Source organism: Cyclopterus lumpus, chromosome 10 (assembly GCF_009769545.1).
Source record: "Cyclopterus lumpus isolate fCycLum1 chromosome 10, fCycLum1.pri, whole genome shotgun sequence".
NCBI lineage: Eukaryota > Metazoa > Chordata > Actinopteri > Perciformes > Cyclopteridae > Cyclopterus > Cyclopterus lumpus.
The window spans coordinates 12,517,348-12,539,736 of record NC_046975.1 but is presented as its reverse complement, the minus strand read 5'-3'; the positions used below and the strand labels follow the sequence as shown (position 1 = coordinate 12,539,736).

Genomic DNA, 22,389 nt, shown 5'->3' with positions numbered 1-22,389 from the left:
AGGAGTGGGATAAAAGGGACGATTGTTACACCAAAGGCCTCCTGCACAAAGTGGGTCACAGACAAAACAGGATTATTTTGAGTAATATAGGGAACTTGGTGTTCACGGCATGATTTCAGACATTAATCAACAAAGTAAGCCACCCACAACTTCAGTTTCGGTCATCCTTTAGCATATAGTTCACACTAAAGAAACATGGCTGGTCAATTAAGTGTTAATGTTAGAATATTCAAATTTCATTCTCAGAACTGGTATTGTATCTTCACAGGGCATGTTTTAAGGCTGTGATGTGCAGGAACATTTGTTTCCTTCCTTAACAATCAGTGGCTACTATAATAATTCATCAACTCAAGCCCCTTAGTACGGTTTTACTTCGGTAGTCATCTTTTACGAGAGAATTAATGAGTTTTTGGTGTATTCAAGGAAGCCACTTTTTAACAGCTTCTCGAGTAGTTCTGTCTTCAACATTTTCCAGCATAATGAATAAAAATCCATCCTCATCTTATTAACCCAATAGAGGAAAGCAAATACCAAACCTAATTTTCTAGATGACCAACATATCACATTTAAAATTGAACCAAAGAATGCATTTCTTCACTTCTTCTGATCATAAGAGGTGTCACAGATTCATTTACAAAAGCAATCAAACATTTCACAGCTGGAATTGTGTGATTGGGACTCAGGTTGTTGAAAACTTGAGGTTAATTTCAAACACATCACCTTATATTAAGGTATAAAATAATGAATATCAAGACAATGAGATCCAATCGAGATCTGATACTTTTGCTTTCTAAAATTAATTAGTAAAATAAATCAAACCTCAATATAAGGAGGTGAAACATGATGAAAAAAATCCCCTAAAAAGCAGTCATGTATAGTTATCACTCACGCAGGACTATAAAAACAAATTCATTTAAAAAGTCAGAAAAGAAAAGTTCTGCCTTCCCAAGAAGAGGACAGACTTAGCACAAGATTGAGACCACAGCAGATGAGGAGGTAGCAATGGTTTTCAGCAGTTCAAATTTAATACTTTGTCCCCCTTTCTCTACAGAAACCCAGGTAAAAAAAATCCCCCACTCTCATAAAATACAACAGCAGCAGTTACCAGTAAAAAAATGAAATGCAAAAAAGGAAAAAAAAAGAAAAAAAAAAGAGAAAGCATTGAAGGGAGAAGAGAGAGGGTAGGGACATGAGGCAAGAAAGGAAAATATATTTTCTATATATATGAGAAGTGAGTCCAAAGTTCATCTTCAGACCAGGTTAGGGGCAGCGAGGAATCTGGGAACTTGCTGTTGTGTTCATTCAAAATGGAGGGGAGGAGAAAAAAAAAAAATGAACAAAATGAGTCGAGTCCAATCCAACTAGGGGAAGGAACCAGCACTCTAAGGCAGGGATTTATTCAGGGAGGGCTTTTTCCCCTCTCTGGATGAAAGAAAATCTCACTCCTCTTCAGCCTGTGTGATGCATTTTGTTGTGTGTACAGATGAAATGTATGCGCAAGTTTGTGTATGCAACAGGTAAATTGGAAGGTGTGTCTTGTCATATATGGTCAACACGGTTGCACCCCTCACTTGCTGCAAGAGAGGTGGCATTTTTCTTCCCTCATTTCTTCATTCATTCCTTTGATTTTCTTTTTTTCTCCAAATATCAGTCCCCGACTACCTAGTAGTCATCCAAATCAAAGAACTCATCGTCCTCTCCTTGGTACTCCATGCCCTGGAAATCCACCCTGTACCGCAAGATACCTGAGGACCACACACATGACAAAAGGTAATATGATGAGTGCCCAGTTTGTCATCTTTGATTAGATTGTGACAGCATTAAAGGAATAATTTGTATTAGGATGAGCTAAGCCCTCTTAGCTATTTGGACGAGAGAATTTAGGAAATCTTAGTACTACCAGTAAGTACTACTAACAAAACTATTTTTAGGTTTAAGAGGAAATGTAAAAGAAAATTAAAGAAAAGGTACTGTCGTTAAACTAATTTGACTTTACCACCCAAGCTCTACATTTTAGACACAATTTTACTCCGGTTCACAAAAACTGCATAATTTATGAAGAAAATAAATAAATGACTAAAAGAAAAAGATAACATTTCAAATTTTTTTATGGTTTACAACAACTTCAGAGCAGCTGAAATCCTTTTTGGGAAGATGGTAAAAAAAAAAAAGAATTGTCTCGAGCCTTGTATGATCCACCAACAAAAGGGATCAGGGATCTCAAAAAGTTATATTTGCTAAAATTTCTTTTTTGTGCCTATCCAATCTGAGTTTTATGATCCGTTAAACCACTAATTTGTGAACACACGCACATTTACTTTTCACAGAAGGCGACGTGGCATCTTTTAAACCAGATTAGTCCTGGCCATAACCTACTATGTATATGTTAGAGTTGAGTTCATGGAGCTAAGCCAATAATTATTATTAGCCTGTGAAATTCTTGCAATCATATGGCCCTGGCTATCAATGTCTTGGTTGTGGCTGATTTCAGCATAAAATGAACTTTGGTAGAGCAGCTTAAGCGGTTATGTGGCCGATTATAGGTCGGTTTTCCAAGTTACAAAAGAAAGCACATCTTCTTAGTAAGTCACCGAAAATATACCAACTGAACTACACATATCCTCCATTCATTCTAAAAATTATGTACAAAGTCTCCAATTCCACTGTCATAAAGCCTATTGTAAACAGTGTGCTCACCCCCAATGCCTCCAAAGCCCTTGACGAACTGGGACCCTTCCTGGCTCTTGTCTGTGACTATCTCCAGCGTAGCTCCAAATTTCTTGTAGTTGTTAGCAAACCACTCCAGCAGAGGCATGCTCTCGAGTAGCTCATGTTCTTGTCCCGTCTAGAAACACAATCAAGAGTCAGGAACGCATTATGGGTAAAGTGTCTAACTTAATTCACAATAATCTGTAATGTCTTTAAAGAGCTCACCTCCTTGTCTGTGAAGTGAGACTTGTCTTTCTCCTGCTCTGGTGTCAAGTACAAAGTCTTCTCATCTGAAAGCCAAAGGAGACATGAAGATCATAGCATTGCAGCATAATATTTCTTTTCAAAATATTCCCTTTTCTCATCAATGGTAGATATTTGTGGTTTTTGTACCGTTCTCTAATCCGTTGCTCTCTGCCCCATGTACACGTAAAATGTAACGCATGGTGTCTAAGTTTTCGTAGACTATGAGGATCTCCACTGCTCCCATCTCCAGGGCTTTGAGTGTGTCCTCCACACCAAAACAGTACTTCCCCGTGTCCTGGCTGATCTCATCGAAGTACCGTCCTATAGAGAGTGACAACCATTAAAAACATCTCTACCCCAACAAAAGCTCTTGCTTTTTAAAAATATGTCACGGGAGACACCTAATAACTGTTGTTCCAATGCGTCAGTAGGACGACTCACCTATAAGCTTCTTCTCCTGGATGAACTTGACATTAGAGAGGACCTCTGCCGAGAGCTCAATGGCCTGGTTGAAACCATTCTCTCCTCCATAGGAGATGTCCACCAGCTTTAAAACCTTGGCCTGTAACCTCTGTAGAACAGACACACACACACACACACACACACACACACACACACAGGTTAAACACACTATAGAGTAATCCACACAAAAAGCATAACATGATATAATGAGAAGCACACTTAATGTGACTGCTTTTCATGTAACAATTTAAATATAAGTTTAAGATAGTCGTCTTAACTTAAGATCTTGATTCAATTTTATATTCATCTTGTTTGTACATGTTGTGCATTTGTACCGTTTCAGTGAACTGAGATTCTAAATTGTTTAACAGTCTAGTTTTTGAATCGTTTTAGATTCACATCAATTCATTATTGATACATTGCATAGTAAAATCCTAATTAGTATAGTTTATAAAATGATAAAAACACTTACAGGGTCGAACATGTCCGACTGGCTGAGCTCGGTCTTGAAGTCAGCAGAGCCAGCCAAGACCATTCCTGCCACATTAACTTTGTCGTTGGATACAAAGAGCTGGACCGCTGTCTCTGCCACCTTTCTCACATAGTTGTGTCTCTTTTCCATTCTGAGACGAGCAAAACGTAGAGCAGACTGTCCTCCTCTCCCTGAAAGAAAGATGGAGAATAAGTGACACAATCTTTACAGGCAAAATTAAGAGTCACAAACTACTACTGACTAATATGTAATATAGTGTCCATTAATCCCAGCTGTCTAGTTAAAAAATATTAAAAGTTCAGTGTTTGAGTATTGTAGGTCAGTACCGTGCTTCTTGGGTAGGTCCACAGTGAACTTGTGCAGCACCTCTCTGGTGTTGCCCTGCAGTGTGCCAAACAGTGCCCCACTACCATCGATCACAATAAAGCCAAATTTACTGTCATCGGAGAGCAGGGCTGTCAATGCCTGTGTTAGGGGAAAGTTTGGGAAAAACTGGATGATGAGAATGTGCAAGAACACAAGTGTAATTTAAATACTGAGAGATAACGTTGTCTAAAATAAATGATGTGCAAACACAAAAACCAAGGGAAAGCTCTTACCTCTGTGTGGAACTTGTTGTCGCAGAGGTAAAGGGAGGTGTTAATTGGCTTAAAAGGCTCAAAGTCAATATTTACTTTCTTCTCCTTGCCTTCGTCTGTCACAATGGTGCCACAATAGACAACCAAACCATTGGGTGGCACTGGCAAGACAAAGTTCAGAGAACAGATGAGACATATATATAAAAATATAATTTTTCGTATAGATTAATTAACAATGCAGTTTCTAGAGGGCAAGCTAGCATTGTCAAGCTTTCTCAGACATGTCACTGATAAGCCCCACAACATACTGTGACAAAATGTCAAAAGTGTTTTCCCTGGAATGTTTTTTTCTTATGTGATTTATGCACTGAACCAATAGGTAATGCACACCCTTCTCTCATGCTACCAGCAACCTATTTTACAACTAAATGCTATACTCATCACATCTCATTCTAGAAACATTGTACTTTCATTTACTAGGTGGTCAGAAGCTACATGGAGGTGCATAATACACATGACAAAATGCTAAAGATATTGGACGATTACATTTATACAATTTACAGGATTTTCAATGTCCTGACAGTAGTTAATTCTGTACAGCTGCCCCTGAAAAAGTAACTCACATGCAACTCAGCAGGATTTTATTTGGGTTTTTATTGGAACACATACCCTTGTTGTAGAGTTTTAGTCTTTGTTGTACAGAGGTGATGGCCCCGAGTACAGAGAGTCTGTTGACTCTGCTCTTAATGTTGGAAGCTGTGCCAAACTCATCAGCCAGCATCTTGGCCACTCTAGATATCTGGTCCTTGGGAGGGATGATTAGTGAGATCATACTGGTGCCATTCCTAGAAAGAGAGCAAGGATTTAATGTTAGTGCTTACATTACCACTTAGACGGGAACATGCGTACACACAGACGTACAGGATGCAATGTCTGACAACTCACTATAAAACACAATTTATTTACCAGGGAAAGGTTAATAGCATACCACAACTATGTAATTCATATTATGTTACAATGACACTGCTTATAGAAAGTATGGATAACACTGATCGTGTCAATTGAAATGATTCGGAACTAGAACTTGAATCTGTTTTATCACCTTCATGTTAACAGTGTCTCGCTCTCATTTCATTTTGTAAACACACAACCTTCCCTTGCAAAATATCACCTTGAAAAGGTCTGAAAGGTTGAGGGACAAACAGGATGGGCTTTCAGTTACACAGAATAGAATATCTGCCCTTGAAGCCGAGGACTATCAGTCCCACTACTCCACGCTTGAACGCACGCTCTCCTTTCACTGCCAGTCAAAAGACAAAGCTTACCAGTACAGGCTGACACTGCATACACAGGCAGGTAGCAGCAGCTGGATGAATGTGGGGCAAACGGTCAACTGTGTGTGACATGGCAGGCGGTGGAGCACAGGAAAGCAGATTCTGCACAACACTAGACAGAAAGCTGTGGCAGAGCAAGTGACCAGTATGTGTAGCAACACCCACAGTTAGATGTCGTGTTTGAATATTCAAGAAGGCCACAACGTCCAGAACTGGCAAGCAACTAGTCGGATTCTTTACAACTGACTCTTTGGTAGCCCGCCTGCCATGAGGTACCCAACATATGGGACTCTTTTGGGAATTAAGAAGCACCGTCATATAATTAACGTGTACAAAAGGCCACGCTGACGCCATTTGGAGTTGTGGACGAGCATATCGAAAAAATGTAAGTGCAACAGTAAGATAGCCGGCCCTCATCTCTCATCAACGTGCTTTCTCGTCAGAAGACACCCATGGCGGCCTCTTACCAGAGATGACGTCTGTTAGCAGGGCTCGTTAGCAACACAGCCACAATGACCGTTACTCGTTTTAAACGCGTTGAGTGAGTCATGGCAACATTCTCTGCAATGTCACACTTGACACATAGACACATTTATTCCTCCATTTAACGCAACGTGTCCAGCCTCCAGGAGGGCTAAATGCGACAGCAGTTAGGGGTTTAGCATTTAGCCAGCTAACAGCAGAAGCTATGATAAGCTAAGCTAGATATGCTATGCTAAGCTACCCCTCCCAAATTCGGCCCCACTCGTCCGATCTCCAGCTGTTGCGGCGGTCAACATTCACACCGTCACCGCGCACAGTCTGCCCCGTGGCTGCATTGGCTAAGGGCTGAATCAAATCCCTTACCCACGGGCAGCTTCCAAACTTTTGATCAGCTTCTTGATTTTCCATATCTCCACGTTCCTGTCTGCCGCGCTGGGGTCGTCCGCCATCTTTCTGCTGTAATCGCTTCAGCACCTGAAAAGAAAAAGAAAAACATATGCGTCTAGTGAAGAGATTCACCGATAGTCACTAGGCGGACATAATATTTGACCTAACCAGCAGGACTCAGTACCTCTCCAACCTAGAGGCGCGGTGTCCGTTAAGGCACCTGACCAGTACTGGCAACCGGGCTCACCGCGAGTAAAAGACTCTAACCGGGCTGTTCCTCTCACTACAGCGCGCGGAGAATGAGGGGCCTACTTCTGCCAGGCCCTAGCGTCCACCCTGTTCTTATCTAAGACGACCTACTTTCCCCTGTTCTCCTGGAAACCAACGGTCTGCTTTTCCGACGTTGCGTGTTTATCCGCAAAAAAAAAAGAAGCAGGTACGGTACCTGCCTCGGACAACGCCGCTCCGCTATCTGTCCGCTGCGCTACGTCGAGTCGGTGGCCCGAGGAGTGACGTTGCCTTCCCGACCGGTATTTTGCTCCTCCACACGCTGCGCGTGGTGCTAACGACGGGGCTCACATGTGGGAGGTGGTTTGAATTGTGGCGTTCACTTCCTGGAAACCACATAGAAACCAATAACAGCTCTTGGCTAGTACATCAATCATAAAGCTGAAACAAGGATTGGACGAAAGATAATACACGTCATTGAAGCTGGGTGGGCTGTGGATCATGGGGTGTGTAGTTGGTGTGATGTAACGCAAAGACTTCTGTTGAATTAACAGGTTGTACAAAACTGGCATATATATTTTGTTCACCTACTTCCATTAGAGTTCGTACTTTCAGCTAAATTCTTCATGGTGCCTTTATAGCCGACGTATTACATTGTCATCCGCTTACTCATTATGTGAGAGCTTTCCACATATTTAGTGTGATGAGGGACATCTGCTGGCCACTTTAAAAACGTGTGTCTTTTGTTCTTTCTTACGCAATACATTTGAGAATTGAATTGTCTGAAAACAATGTTGAGGATTATTATGATCTTTAGCTTTTACCCGTCAGAAAAATACAGAAGCAAACATTCTGTAACAAACACTATTTATTTATCTTGCTCAGGTCCTTATGTTTATAATGTCACCTTATTTCTCACAATCGTGCTGCTTACTTGAGTTTTGACAAACCAACACTCATCCCAACGCTCACTAGCCTTAAAACTGTCAAATGGGAGAAACCCAGCAGTGGGTAAATGAAGGAGTTTCCAGCTGTTTTATGACAATTGAAGTAAAACAAAAACATTACAGCGGGAGTCACGTTTTGATATTATTAGTCATTAGGTCTTATGTTCTTCTCAAAACTGAAACCCTACCTACCTACTATACACTATTTTGTGATGCAACAGCGGTCTTGAATGTTACATATATGTGCATTTTCTTTTCTATATCTATGTCAGCAGGGGTAGGCCATTCTAAGTGTTGCGGAAATGTGGCTTCCAAACTGCTAAGGGTGCTCTTTCAAACCAGAGAAAGTTCAGCTGTCCAATTAGTGTGACTGGCGGTGTAGAAGACTTAAAAGAAAACATAAATATAGCAGGGTGTTTCAAGCTAGGCCACTCAGTAATGCAATTACATGCTGTTGCTGAGGTTGATGATGTAGTTGCAAATTATTTGGGATGTTAGGTGAGCTCTGTGGTAGTCTGAGATTGTAGTGTGAGTGCTGTGTAATATAATGTAGTTCTTATCAAGGGTTAAAGGTCACTCTGTAACACAGGCATTAATTACTGAGCCTGTATATATGGTGGGTCATATTCAGTAAAAATATATCAGTTTGTCCTTTTTGCTCTTAATGTTGTGTGTACAATTACATTTGGTACTTGTTACAGAAGAAACAAGATTTAAATTGTGAAAAATCATTACGAGTACAGATATTGAACTCATAAAATCACAAAAATAGAAGATATAACACAAATATTTTCAACTAAAAGTTCTCTGTTCACTGTTACATCTATGTTAATATTTAACATGCATGCTATACATGTGTTGTGCTTGTCTGATCTGATTATTAGAAACATTAAAAAGCAAATGTGAATATTTAATTTTCTCGTGTGGAAATATGCAAGCACTCTGAAAATCAAAAGTGTATTGTATTTCTAGTGAATACGTTTGGATTGAGGTCTGATGTGTCACCTTTCCTGATATGTTCATGATGCATTTTCCAGTATTTTTAAGTAAGTTAAAGATAAATTTACCGAACATTTTTGCCAGAGCGTGGTGGCAGTGAGTGTCAGAATCAGAATTAAAAGTAAAATATAGTGACAAGACACTAAGTCTGACGTGTTTACCTCTTCAATAGAAGATCTACACAGAAGCAACCTGTATTTCTTTTTATATGGAGCAGTGGAAGAATACTATGACCTGTTCACATTTACACCATTAGATGGCAGCATTGATTTAAGGACAAATGAATGGCTTCTTCAGTATCTGTCTTGTTTTCATTAGTTGATGAAGGAGCATTGTATCCCCGCAGCTTCTGTATTTTGCATCGCTCATTGGGACTATCAGTTGTTGTGTATTTGTTGTATTAATTGTGGAATTCACTTTATTAGGTTGCCATATGCTGGATATTAGTCATTGTCTTTAGTGAATTGTGATTGTTTCTTTCAGAACATACATCTGTTTGTGCATGAAGCAACAAGCCCAAGAAGGATCTCTGTTGTATTACCCATCTCTGGTGAACTGGGGGAGTCGGAGTAGGTGGGTTGAGTGTCTGGATCTGACACTTGCAGGATAGCTTTATCATTAGTGAAAAAGTGATATAGCAGTTTATGCAACCGACTGCCTCCAAAATGGTCCAGCACCGCTATCAGCGCCAATACATCACCATCTGTCGACCATCAGAGCCGTAATGATCTGTCGTTTGGAAATGAATGGGGCTTGCTGTGCTATGGATGGGAGCTGTCCTGTGCCAGGGCCGCTATTCCTCATTTCACCTGGTCGTCACACATGAGCATTCAGATGAGCAGAGAAGGTTGACAGATTGTGGACTCCTCGGCATTCTGAAGAGCTAAATAAGAAGCTGGCAAGGAATCAGCACATGGGGTTGAATCAGTTTGAGAGATGTTTAGTTGTTGTCCACATTTGATTAAAATATACTTTTGTATTCTGTTTTAAATAGCTTTGAGAGAGCTTCAAGTATCCTAGAGGCCTACATTGAAACAACAATATTTCAAACCTATTTAGTGTTTTTGATTCAAAATAGAACAGCTAAACCAACAGTCTTGTTATCAAGTTATAACTTTTCTCATCATACCAACTTCATTATTTGCCTGTCAATTGAAACAGATTTGTTTTACATATGGTATGTCTAGTATCTACAAGTAATACATACAACAATACAACACAATAAATTCAAACATCTTGACATTACGTACACACTCAAAACTGTAACCTCTAAATCAAATTGTACTTTCATAACCTGTGAAGGTAATGATGTCATGGGAGTGACTAGTCGGCGTTATAAGAAAGCGCTTTGTATATGTGTTCTGTACATAGGTATTAACGTGCAAAGATTATGGAACGTTTGACCCAAAACAGATGCCAGCAGGTTGACAGGGCTCTACTTCCCCATCTGTGGCCATCTGCTTAAATAGCGTTGAGAGAGGGACGAGTGAAGATGTGACTCTCAGGGGTATTCAAGGACACAGCCATGCTCGTCATTACTAAGACATGTGAGGGGGGTAAAAAGAGAGAGGCTGCATCCAATCAGATACTTGCAGAAAATAAGCAGGTAGTTACATAATCAGAGATACAAAAACACATTGACATGGAAGTTATCTTGGCTGCATTTCAGAGAGGGCCAACATCCAACATAAAAGTTAATCAAAAGCGAATCACTAAAAATGAAACATGAAACAAATCAAAGCTCTGTGATACCTATTTCCCTGACTCTTGTACCCTTGTGGTCACTGACATGTTAAAGCCTTGATGCTTCCCCTCCCACCCTCAATGTGTGCAGGACAGCTCTTGACAAAGAAGGGGGAAACTTTGAACTCCTCCGAGGGAATTAGGCAGCACATCTTTTCTGCTGACTAGATAATCTGTGACTCACTATGCGTCTGTCTCTAAGGCTCTCTTTCTCTGTCCTACCCAAAAAAAGGATCATAATCGTCAGCACTTCAATAGCTTGCTTATGACTTCAACCACAATCTTCTTAGGACGTGCTTTAGGGTATGAGGATGTACAACTGTTGATGTCTGCCAGCCATTTGCTGCACCGGTTCCAGCAGTACAAGTGCAAATATATGGGATTGTAGCAGCAGGGGCGTTTGGGTGTATTTTTTCTTTTCTTTGTGCAAATCTCAGAGTTGACATTCTTGTCACATCCCAGTCTGAATTACTTCTCTCCACAGAGGCAGAGGGAGATTTACAGATCTGCGTCCTAATATTAAGTGGATTAATCAGGAATGGAGATTCAAGGTTGTCATAAATATAAATGAGGTCTTTTGAGGCATCCGGTGAGACACGCTTCATGTCCACAGTGTAGACTATTAGGAGTTTATCAGCGCAGTGGATTAAGACCAATAACCTCAATTTAGAGGCCGAGACACACAGTCAATCGTAATGATGCATTGGAAAGGGGTTAAACCCAAAGGTAATATGGACCAGCAGGCCTGCCTTCACCACTCACTGACTTAAGGCATCATCCAATTGTCTTTCACGCCTCATGAAGCAAGAAGTTCAGTATATTTTGCAGTTTAAGTTAGAGTTTAAAACAATTTGTTGCCACATTTCTTATTACTGCAATGCAGACGAGTACATATGAAAATGTGCTAGGTGTAAATGTTGAATGATAGTGCTGTGTTGCAGTCAGCACATCCAGTTGATAAAGCCACCCATCATTCCCCCAAGAAGAGATTACCAGATGCTCCCATCTTTCCCATCTTTCCCAGTGCCTGGTGGTATATCCTCTTTTCCAGCAATCTATATTGGAGAAACAGAGTAAATGTACAGATTAGATACACACATTTGTGGATACAAAAACTTTCCACATGCAGCTGTTCTGCAACATCTGTTCCAGAAAATGCCTGGCACACACTGTGGTTCTTCACTTTGTGGCTTCATTTTTTTCTGGGCACTTAAAAAAGATGGGAAAATAAAGAGAATAATTTTAGTTGCGCTAAATTATAAAAAATGGACATGTGCTGCTGCTGTTTTCAGATGAATCTATCCTATTTATTGTGGTGGTATCTCTGGGAACCAGAGATGCTGAGGTCTTGGTTGTCACTCCCCAGGAAAAGTTTTCATACCAATGAGTCCAGTACATGTAATCCATGCCATCACTCATGCAGCACAGCTCTAAACCAGTCTGAAATCATTATATTGGAGTCCCCACCATGACAACCTCACAGATAGACTGATAGAGAAAGGACAGTGGGATGAAAAGGGGAGAAATATGGTTGAAATTGATTTTCTTTGAGCTGCATTAATCAAATTGAATACAGAAAGGGCATTATCAGCACAATGGATTTAATAACGCATATTAAATGAAGACAAAGGCGTGTCTGGCAAGGCACGCTTAGTGTAAGGGATGATGATGGGAATGATCAAAAGCCAATGCCATTCTGATGACATGCATACATCTCAGAGTGAAAATATAGAGATACTACTGTGGGTTGCATTTGTTTTAACTGCAGCTGCAGGAATGTGCTCATGTCAGTCAATGTATGCAACCTATGAGTGTGTGTGTACAAGTTTGCTCCGGTGTGTCAGTTGTACAGTGTGTGTCTGCTGCTGACACATTTAGACGTCTGGAGCTGAAATGAGGACACCAAACAGACAGCGAGGGACAAAGAGACTGATATTTCTTCAGACAAACATGGTGGAACTGTCACAGTAAAATCCAAACCTTTTCAGCTCATAAAATCACCATTTCATTAGAACTTCACACATTAACAGAGGAAAAAGCTTTTATAAATGTGTTCATGTAGAACTTTGTAAAAGACTTAAAACTGTCAAATGTTTTTTGTGTTTGTGTATCATTGTGAATCTGTGTGTTTAAAGGCCACAGCCCCCCACAGCCAATATAGCCAGGAAGGATCATTCTATTGCAGCAAAATTATTTGAGTTGTTTAACTGTATCTCAGTCTGTGTGGCCGTAATCATATTTTTGTAAATGTGTACTAATAAATCAGAAAATCTGTACTTAGATTTGCAAGTGTAAAACTGTAAACACGTACATAAATAAGTCTATTTCTTGCTCCAAGAGCTGGAAATACAGACATGTCGTCAGTAACAACTCTTTTTACACGTGACTCATAGCTCCACTTCTGCCATGGCAAAAAAATAGATAGGCGTAGGGCTAGTAGAGGTTGTTTTTTTGTAATTAGTCCATTGTGTGAGGAATTTATTACATTATTACATTTTATTCGCTTTATTTAAAATGTTATTAATGTTCTCATAATGTAATTATTGCATTATGTCAAACAATTGTATCACATGATGTGTTCGTGGTTTTCATACATTATGTGATGATTATTACTATGCTTTAATTACACATAGATGATTACATTATAAGTTGCTGCGTGCCTCTATTTGCAAAGACGACAGATAAACACTCTTTTTTTAATAATAATAATAATGCATTTAATTTATATAGCGCTTTTCATAATACTCAAAGACACTTCACATAATTAAAACATCCTAAAAGCTAAAAATAAATAAATAAGAATAGCTAAAATACAGGTAAAACAAATAAAACAAATAAATAGGGACTTTCTGAGTCGCTCGGACCCTGATAAGAAAACAAAAACAAAAACAAACAATCACACATTAAAAGCAGTTCTGAACAGGTGGGTTTTGATTTGCGATTTGAATAAGGAAAGATCAGTGCAGTCTCGGATGAGTTTGGGGAGAGAGTTCCAGAGGGAGGGGGCAGATATGGAGAAGGCTCTGTCACCCCACGTCCGGTGTTTGGTCCTATGTGGGATGGACAGGAGATCGGCATCAGAGGAGCGGAGCCGACGGGATGGAGTGTGGTGGTGGAGCAGGTCGGTGAGGTAGGAGGGGGCCTGATTATGGAGGGCTTTGTGAGTGAGGAGAAGGATTATGTATTGGATCCGTTGTGGAACGGGGAGCCAGTGAAGGCTCTGGAGAACAGGGGTGATGTGATCATGGGAACGGAGTGGGTGAGCAGGCGAGCAGCAGAGTTCTGGATGTATTGGAGTTTGTTTAGGATTTTGGAAGATGTGCCATAAAGAATACTATTGCAATAGTCAATTCTGGAGGTGATGAAGGCGTGGATTAAAGTTTCAGCAGCAGATGAGGAAAGTGATGGGCGGAGACGGGCAATGTTTTTTAGGTGGAAGAAGAAGGTTCTGGTGATTTGTTTGATGTGATGTTCAAATGAAAGGTTGCTGTCAAACATGACTCCGAGGTTGCGGATGTGTGGGGAGGGAGACAGAGTGGAGTTGTCAATGGTGAGGCAGAAGTTGTGACTGGTTTTGGTGAAAGATTTGGGGCCGATGATGATCATAACCGATTTATCACAGTTGAGTTTGAGAATATTGGTTTGCAGCCATGATTTAATGTCAGTGAGGCAGTTGGTCAGAGTGGAGTGAGTAGTAGTGGTAATGGCTTTTGTGGAGATGTAGAGCTGGACATCATCAGCGTAGCAGTGGAAGAGGAGACCGTGATGACGTATGATGTTTCCAAGAGGGAGCAGGTAGAGGATGAACAGAAGAGGACCAAGCACCGAACCCTGGGGGACGCCCTGAGACAGAGGAGCAGTGGAGGAGGTGCAGTTGTTGATGCTGATGAATTGTTGTCTTTTTATTTCCCTTTTGATCAGTGTAAATACTGTTGTTGTTTTTTTAGACACCCAATTCGGTGGCAGAGTTTATCTAGATCTTAGCCAGAGCATGAACTGAGGGAAAAAAAGATGGTGTTTAATTGGATTATTTTTTGTATTTATAAATGATAGATGTTCTGTAAAGACATCCACTTTGAGCTTTGGAGAAAAAGAAGAAGGCCATATCACTGTGATAGCAGCAAAGAAATGCCACGGTAAATGCCATGATAAATTGCCCACACATGCCACATAACCGATACTTATTACCAATATTTAGAACATGTACATTTTAGAACAACTGTTGGAACTGAAATATTTTTTTGCTGCCTCTTTATCGACACCATAAAGCAGCATCCACTCATCATCTAAATGTAAGATTACATTTGTGTAGCCATTAAAAGGACGGAGGTCCTCGGGTGGTTAAGAGCTACCAAACATAACCAGTTTCTTCCTCCCTTTTCAGGTCTTAATCGTTCTCGATGGCTCCTTCTGTGATGACTCCTTCTCTTGATAAAAAAGGGAATGACATAATCCCAGCTGCCTAAATCCCCTGATTTGTCCCCCATGCTCCTCATCTGCAAAAAGACAAACAATAACACCTGAACATAAGAAAAGAGGTGGACAAATTGTAGTTTTTTTTATGTTTGAGCTCAAATATGAAAATTAAGACAACACTCTTAACTAAATTAGACCTTGAATGAGGGTAATTAATTTGCTTGTTTCTTATGAAGTGAATACAATTAGTACGCCTCTCTGACACGATGGCAACTCAAATTCAATATCATAATGCCTTTAGCCTATTATGTATTCAATTACATCATAATATAAAGGATACATGCTGTTTTGTTTAGTTAGGAGCCACCTCTTTACTTTTAGTAAAATATTGAATATGCTTTACGGTCTGAATTGTTACTGAAAATTAGCACAAACAAAAGATTCCCCCAGTGGATAAATATAGTTTTATTTAACATTGAATCATATGGCTGCTCGTAATGTGAATCCGCACACGGCAGCCTTATGTAATTTCAGGCCATAATTTAGCTTACCTGGCACCCGCCACAATTTAAAGCTTACTACTCCCGGCACACACACGCAGATTGAAACCTAGATACACAGCATGAGATTGTTGAGCACCAAAGTAAATGTGTGCCTATCTAATAATCTATTAAGCCAAAGAGACCCAGGTTTGGCTGAGAGGGCAAAAAGTGAGTCAACACTGGACTCGCATTGGGCTGGTGAGAAGTAGGATAACTCACATTGAACAGTGAAGAATCAAACGTGTGTCGGTGCACGTATCCTCAACCTGTGTCCAAAGGCATCATACCCAGCAGCACCTCAACTACTAAAGTGACCCGTGGGCCTCTTGTTTTCGAGTCGGGACCATATTTTTCTTGCTTTAGTAAGAAACGTTTTACATTACAAAATACAGATTCATCAGCAAACACACGAAACACATTTTTATTTAGAGCTACATCTCTTTACTTTTCTGCCTTTTCCACCTCATTTACCTCTACCTTTCGGCAATCAGAGCATTAATTTGGATGACCGACATTTCAAATAAAAAAATATATATATCCATACTTATTTGTTCTGTTTCATTCCTGCCATCCTCGCTGCCTCCCTTCTCTTTCCATGTTGTACCTCTTTCTATTGTCTTCATCATTCTTTCTGCATCAGGCTGTATATATGAGGCTGTACATCCACTCACATGTTCATTACTTTCTTTCCAACTCCTGGACTCCAGCTCAGTCACTGAGTTACAATTCAAGCCATGTATAGCAACAGCAGTAACAGATAACATTATGAATATATAGTTAATACACACATACGCAGATGCTTTAAAAATAAATAATGTAAAACATTTTAAACAGATTTTCATATATTTGGTTTCATTATTTGAACAACAATAATTGTACAAAACATTGAAACTTTTCCTACTTTTCTAAAATACAACAATGCAAATTATGCTTCAACAAGAAGTGGATCCAATCAGAATTAATACAATGATAACTAACCCTGCAGTTATTCACTGCCTGCCACTAAGCCTTTTATCTTAACATAGAATTTAAGTTGAAACACTAATTTTCTCCTCACTCAAAAACAAAGGGACATGTCTTTATCACTTTAATGTTCCCTTTCACTATTTTTCCATTGTCTGCCCATAACAGTCTTTGGTGTTTGGACACAAACTTAATTTGTTTAACTTTGACACTCCTAAATATTCTCCTGTTGCTGTGACTTCTCCATCTCTGCCTCTCCACTCTCTTTACTCTTTGCACTGTGGCCCTCGATGAGTCTCGAAGGAACCCTCTTTTCGGTTTCACTTGGTGTGACCCAAATTGTTTTGGACAGGAACGGCACTGCTGCCTTTGATGGAAGTCCTTTTGCTGGGCAGTGAGTCAGAAAACCGGAGCAGAAAACATTTGCACTCCGGGAGGCACAAATACAAAGGGACAAGATACACAGAGACAACATGTCCTGTTAACTGTTTCTTTCAGCACCACAACGGGGTCAGGCTGCCTTAAAGATGTCAGAGTCTGACACACGACTGACATCAAAGTTGTTCCTCAGGGAATACATGGGGAGCACTTGTACATTCAGATCACATAGGGGCTCCGTGGTTAAGAGAGACTTTCAATAGACGGCGGCCCAGTGAGGGGAAGCATTCACCAAGCCGAAGTCATCTTGAATGAGACGCTGTGTGCCAAATGGCCCGAGGGGACCAGACTGTGGCTGATCTCGCACTATTCGAGATGAAAGAGCAAAAATAGGTTTCTGTTCACAGATCCATGAATATATTAAGATTACTTAAGAGATTAAAGTACACAAATGGATCAGAGACAGAGTAACACTCTACTGCATCTAGTGGAACTTATCAAAGAGTGGACAACAGAGCCTGATAAATGTCAGATGAAAAACAATATTTTAACCACAATTTGTTTTCTAACATTAAACACATAGCAGAGACAGACATTCTATTGTTTATATAAAGAATTGACAAAACAGTTCCCTTGTTGAAAAATGAACTTGTATGCTCTGGTAAACAAAATATAAATCCAATACAGCCTTGGAAATTGTGAAGGTTATACCGAATTGGCCTCCCTGTGTTGGATCATTCACATTCACATTCATAGATGTACAATACATTTGTTGTATTTTTCTTTTCCTGACCAGGAAAAGGTCACTTATTACTTAAGGTTGCAAACAGTTTGAATAGGATATGGTTAAATATGTTTTCCTTGGTAAAGGCGTGGGTCAAAGTAAGGGTTTGGCATGCTGGCAGTAAAGCAGATGACAAACACCCTAGATGAGAGATATTTCATAAAACAGGAGAAGAGAGAAATGGTGAGGTGAGTAATTCATCTTTGTCACGATGGGTAGGTTATTCATCCGCTCTTTTTGCAGAAGTGGCACCATCAAATATAAGAATGTAGCAGAGAAAGGGAGAAGGGAGGATGACAAGGAGATAGATAGAGCGAGAGAGAGGGGGAAAAATGGGGAATGTGAGATTTAAACAATCCTAAGGACAGAGAGAAGTGGTTGCTGATTCCAACTGTGTATTGATTCTGTTCCTCACAAAATCCTGGATTCAATTCTTGTAATATTTTTTTATTATATTATGAAAAAGAAAACCAAAATATACTGAGAGCAACAACAACAACAAAAGCTTTGGTAAACAGTCAAGCAGGAAGGTGGTGTGTACTTCATCAAACACACACTATTGATCTGAGCCACAAGTCAGATATCAAACACAGAATCTTGGCTGGGAATTACCCTCCTTACTTTCTTATTTTCTCTCTTCCCACCATCTCTCTTGCACCCTCACTCCTCTGTCTTTCATGCAGTATTTGTTAACTTATATCAATAGGGAATGGCAACAAACACAACAAAGGAAACACAATAACCATATTTGTTGATTGTCTATTTGTTGTCTAATGTTGTTGCTTGTTGTTGCTTGTTATGTCCTATGTTGCACCACTCACCACGCTAAGTTCCTTGTAGGTGTACTTGGCTATTAAAAGTTTCTGATTCTGATTCTAACTCACACATACTATGCATGCACAGACAGACAATCATATATTTGTTTTGGAAATAACTTTGGAAATGGTTGACTCACATGCATTCAGTGGAGGCTAAACTAACTGCAATTGAATACCAATAAATAAAGAAACCACCCAAACAGTCTTGGGTGTAATTACCCATACCAAAATGGTCAAAAGCAAAATATAAATTAGAGATGACTTATGCTAGTACTGCCAATAAGTATGAGCCCATCAGGGATTTCTTTGGTTTATTACTGTACCACTAATGCCACTAAAACTATTCCAGACTCAGTCAACCACTCAAAAGAACACGCCCCATAAAGGACAACAGTGTCCAAGAACTTGAATAGGTGCATATGCACATACATACATATAGGTAGCACTGTAGCACTGTCCTTAAACCATCACGTTTGTCACAGTGAAGGTGACGTGGACAGAGAAGGACAATGAAAGCAGTAAACAGCACGGAAGTGAAACCAAGGAATGAAGATCAAGAAGCTTTAATAAAATATCCACTTTTTTGTGGTAGAACATAAACATAAAGATTTTTTAAATAGCATTTCTGACAAAATGTTACGGTGATGACGTGAGAAAAATTGAATTAGACTAATTGAAAACAGTTTAAGACTGGCAGGAAGAATAAAACTTACTTTTGAACACACCGGACCCATAGCATAGCCTACATTTCCCATGAGCCCCAGGGAGAAACACTGGGGGAATCTGGATAACAACCAACACCACCATGATGGGACTAGATGCAGTCACCAATACAGTTCTTCAAATATACATATAATAAATTGTGCAATTGTGTGTCTGCAAATGTTATTGAACTAAAGTCTTAGTCTCTCAGGATGTTGGTGGAAATAAATGCTGTTTTTGAACATTCTGTGCTTTCTTAGTTTAAACCTGCACTTGGTATTTATTGACCACTAGGTGGCAGAAATAACACAACAACAATACAGCTTAAAATAGCTTTAAAAGCACAACCCATTAATAAGTCATCGTCTACCTCTTTCAAACTATGTCTGTTTCCACTCTATCCGTGATGTTTGATACAAAGCACAGTAACTGTCCATGGTGGAGTCAGCATGTCTTACTTTAAAGGTACGTTTCAATGGTACAAACAAGAATAAAGTTAAGAGCTGACATGGAGTTGAAACCTTTTACCTGCCATGTGTTTTCAGTGTGACACCTGGCATAAAACATAAAGAGAAAAAAAGTGATAGAGTAAGAATAATGACGACTTCTTTTGGAACATCAATGTCATTTTCCACCACAGCAATCTCCATGGTGATGTTATCCTTGTGACATCGAGGCACAGCTGGCTGGCATTCAAGGCGACAGAGATCAAAGCAGCTCATTGACTCTGAACATTATATCATTTCACACTAGGCTAACAGCACAACCCACTTTCAGGTGTCGTCGCTGGACGTTTTAGTTTTAGGCAGAGACAGTGGTAGTAAAGCAGAAGCAAGAGGAGGAGTAAAAAGAGACGTGGCTGTTTCAATGCACAACACCTGAGTGAGTGGAACAGTGACCATAGAGGAACATGGACAAGAGAGGAAGCCAAGGCATGACACTGGATATTAGGACAGTGGTGTAAAATGTGGAAGGGAGACATTTCCACCTCCACCATTACGTTTGCGTTGATTTACAAAGAAAATAAAGGGAGTCGCTGCCATAATGTGAGTGTTATGGCAATATTTGTGTTTCTTTTCTTCTTTTTTTTTTACTTCTGTTAGTACATTAAGCCACTATGTACATATCATTAGCATGTAGGAACATAAGAACAGAGCAGCCGTGTCTCCATTAGGGGCCTAATGGGTTGTGTTTTAGCCACAACTGTGTCTGATGTGAACCCGATCACACACTGTACTGCTGTTAACATGACAGGTTATTACTGTTAATCACACTATTAAATCTGCCAGGGACATGGAATCAGATTTCCTGATCCTGTCAGAATCATCAGCTAATCTCATTCTTTCCACCTTTTCTGGGTCTCTGAATCTTAACCTGGTTGAATAAATAAGATAATATGCATCATCAAGTAAAATCTTGTAAACATACTATATTTCTGCATCACTCAAGCTACTTTTTTATTTTTGTATTTCTGGTCACCAATATGTATTGGGTTTCACACAGGGAATCTAGAAAATAAATGACTATTACAGAACAAAGGTGGACAAAATGAAAAGAAAAACATGACAGAAGGAAAATGAGAACCACACACATACAATAAGGTTGTCAAATATGATAGGGACAATCAAACAAACCGATCCATTGCGAAGGAACATTTCCATTTTCCGTTTCCATTTTCCGTGTGACAAACTGTCTCGGTTGTAGGTCAAAACTTCACGCAAGCAAAACACGTCACACTTTCTAGAGTGAGGGAAAGTGACATGACAACCTTTCTCCTCATGGCTTGGTTTATTAATTTGTTCAATCTATCAGTGCTCGAGGGAGCCTGTCTGACTTCCTGCCACGTCAAAATGACATTTTCACCGTGAGGAAACAGGGATGAGAGGACAAGAGAGAGTATGCACAAACACATACATGCACAATCACATCGACAAAAACCAACAGTTCAAAACATTAAATGAGATTCAGTGAAATTCTCAATGCAAATTTCTTATGCCGCAGATTGAGTAATGTCTGCAGACATATGGTGAATAAAGTAAGCTAGGACAAGACAAATAATCAGTAAAGGACGACTGAGAGGAGAAATGACCGCATGACTGAACCACCATCCAGTGGGGACAGAAGAAAGATTAAGTGACACTGATAAGAAGAGAAGAGGTACAGGGGAGGTCAGGGGAGTAGGCATGAAAGAAGTGTCTCGGAAAATGATGAAACGATAACTGAGAGAGAGGACAGTTTGACCTGGAACTCAATTAATGCGGGATCAGGATCACTTCACCACACTGAGCCACATCACACTTCCTGCAATTCCTTATTCTCCTTCTTCACTCATCTCTTTGTTCCTTCCATTAACTCTTCTTTTCTTTTTTTCTTAAACAGTTAAAACAGTTTCATTAAAACAAATTACAATGTAATGACATTGTTACATTGGTTTTGGCATTGGGGAATACGGAACCACAGTTTTACAAATATAAAAGCTGCACAATAAAAGTGAAAATGATGCAAGTGTTAAATGAGTATGATGACTCTTTGCCAAATGCTTTTTGTTAAAATAAATAGATTGCACTGACATGCCATTCAAAGTGGCGGCATGTCAGTGATACTGGTTTAAACAGTGTTGTATATGTGAGTGTGGATTACCCCCCTGTAAAATGCTTTGGATTGGCAATAGAGTGCTGCAGGAATAAGTACTAAAACCTAGAAACCAGTTAGTATTTTTGCACTTCTCATTGCCTCGCCTCAAAGTCAATGTTTTTTTGTTTAGATGCCTGAAATAAGGTCTGGGGTTAACACAAGCTTCAAGGTGCACAATCTGAGATTGGGAGCATTTTTGTTGGCCTCTCCACACCTCTAAACATAGCCGAGGCTCATAGCTAACGGTGCTAATAGTCCGAAGTGCAAATGGTGGCAAAAGGTTAACCCGTCAGTCAGTTGCTGACAAGAAGCTAAATGAGACTACAGAGGTTGTCAGGGACATAAAACCACATCATGCAGCACAGGGAAACTCTTCTTCTCACTAGTGCGCCTTTACAGCCTTGGTGTGTTCGTACTCGCTCTCAGATCAGGCCAGGACATTATTTGTAATCAAAGAGGTAAGTGCGCAAAATCAAATTACAAGTTGGGATCTCCGTGGTGGTGACGTTGAAGTCATGCAACCCTGCTGTAGTTTGTTGATCG

The 22,389-nt window shown here is 39.9% G+C and overlaps 1 protein-coding gene across 4 annotated transcripts; it reads right to left on the bottom strand.

The window, feature by feature from the left end:
• Window positions 1-989: 989 nt before the first annotated feature.
• On the bottom strand, window positions 990-7,296 carry etf1a (eukaryotic translation termination factor 1a). Of its 4 annotated transcripts, none has more exons than XM_034543189.1 (11): window positions 6,877-7,296; window positions 6,669-6,779; window positions 5,158-5,333; window positions 4,510-4,649; window positions 4,237-4,375; window positions 3,890-4,080; window positions 3,397-3,526; window positions 3,103-3,276; window positions 2,935-2,999; window positions 2,698-2,845; window positions 990-1,745 (listed from the first exon to the last, which is right to left on the bottom strand). In XM_034543189.1, exons 2-11 carry the CDS (start codon window positions 6,752-6,754, stop codon window positions 1,663-1,665), a joined length of 1,332 nt encoding a protein of 443 aa, XP_034399080.1. In that variant the 5' UTR covers window positions 6,755-6,779; window positions 6,877-7,296; the 3' UTR covers window positions 990-1,662. The 4 variants fall into 4 exon arrangements, with proteins under 4 accessions (XP_034399080.1, XP_034399079.1, XP_034399081.1 ...); XM_034543188.1 differs by having other exon boundaries at window positions 7,138-7,290; XM_034543190.1 differs by having other exon boundaries at window positions 7,142-7,290.
• Between the last annotated feature and the right edge of the window lie 15,093 nt (window positions 7,297-22,389).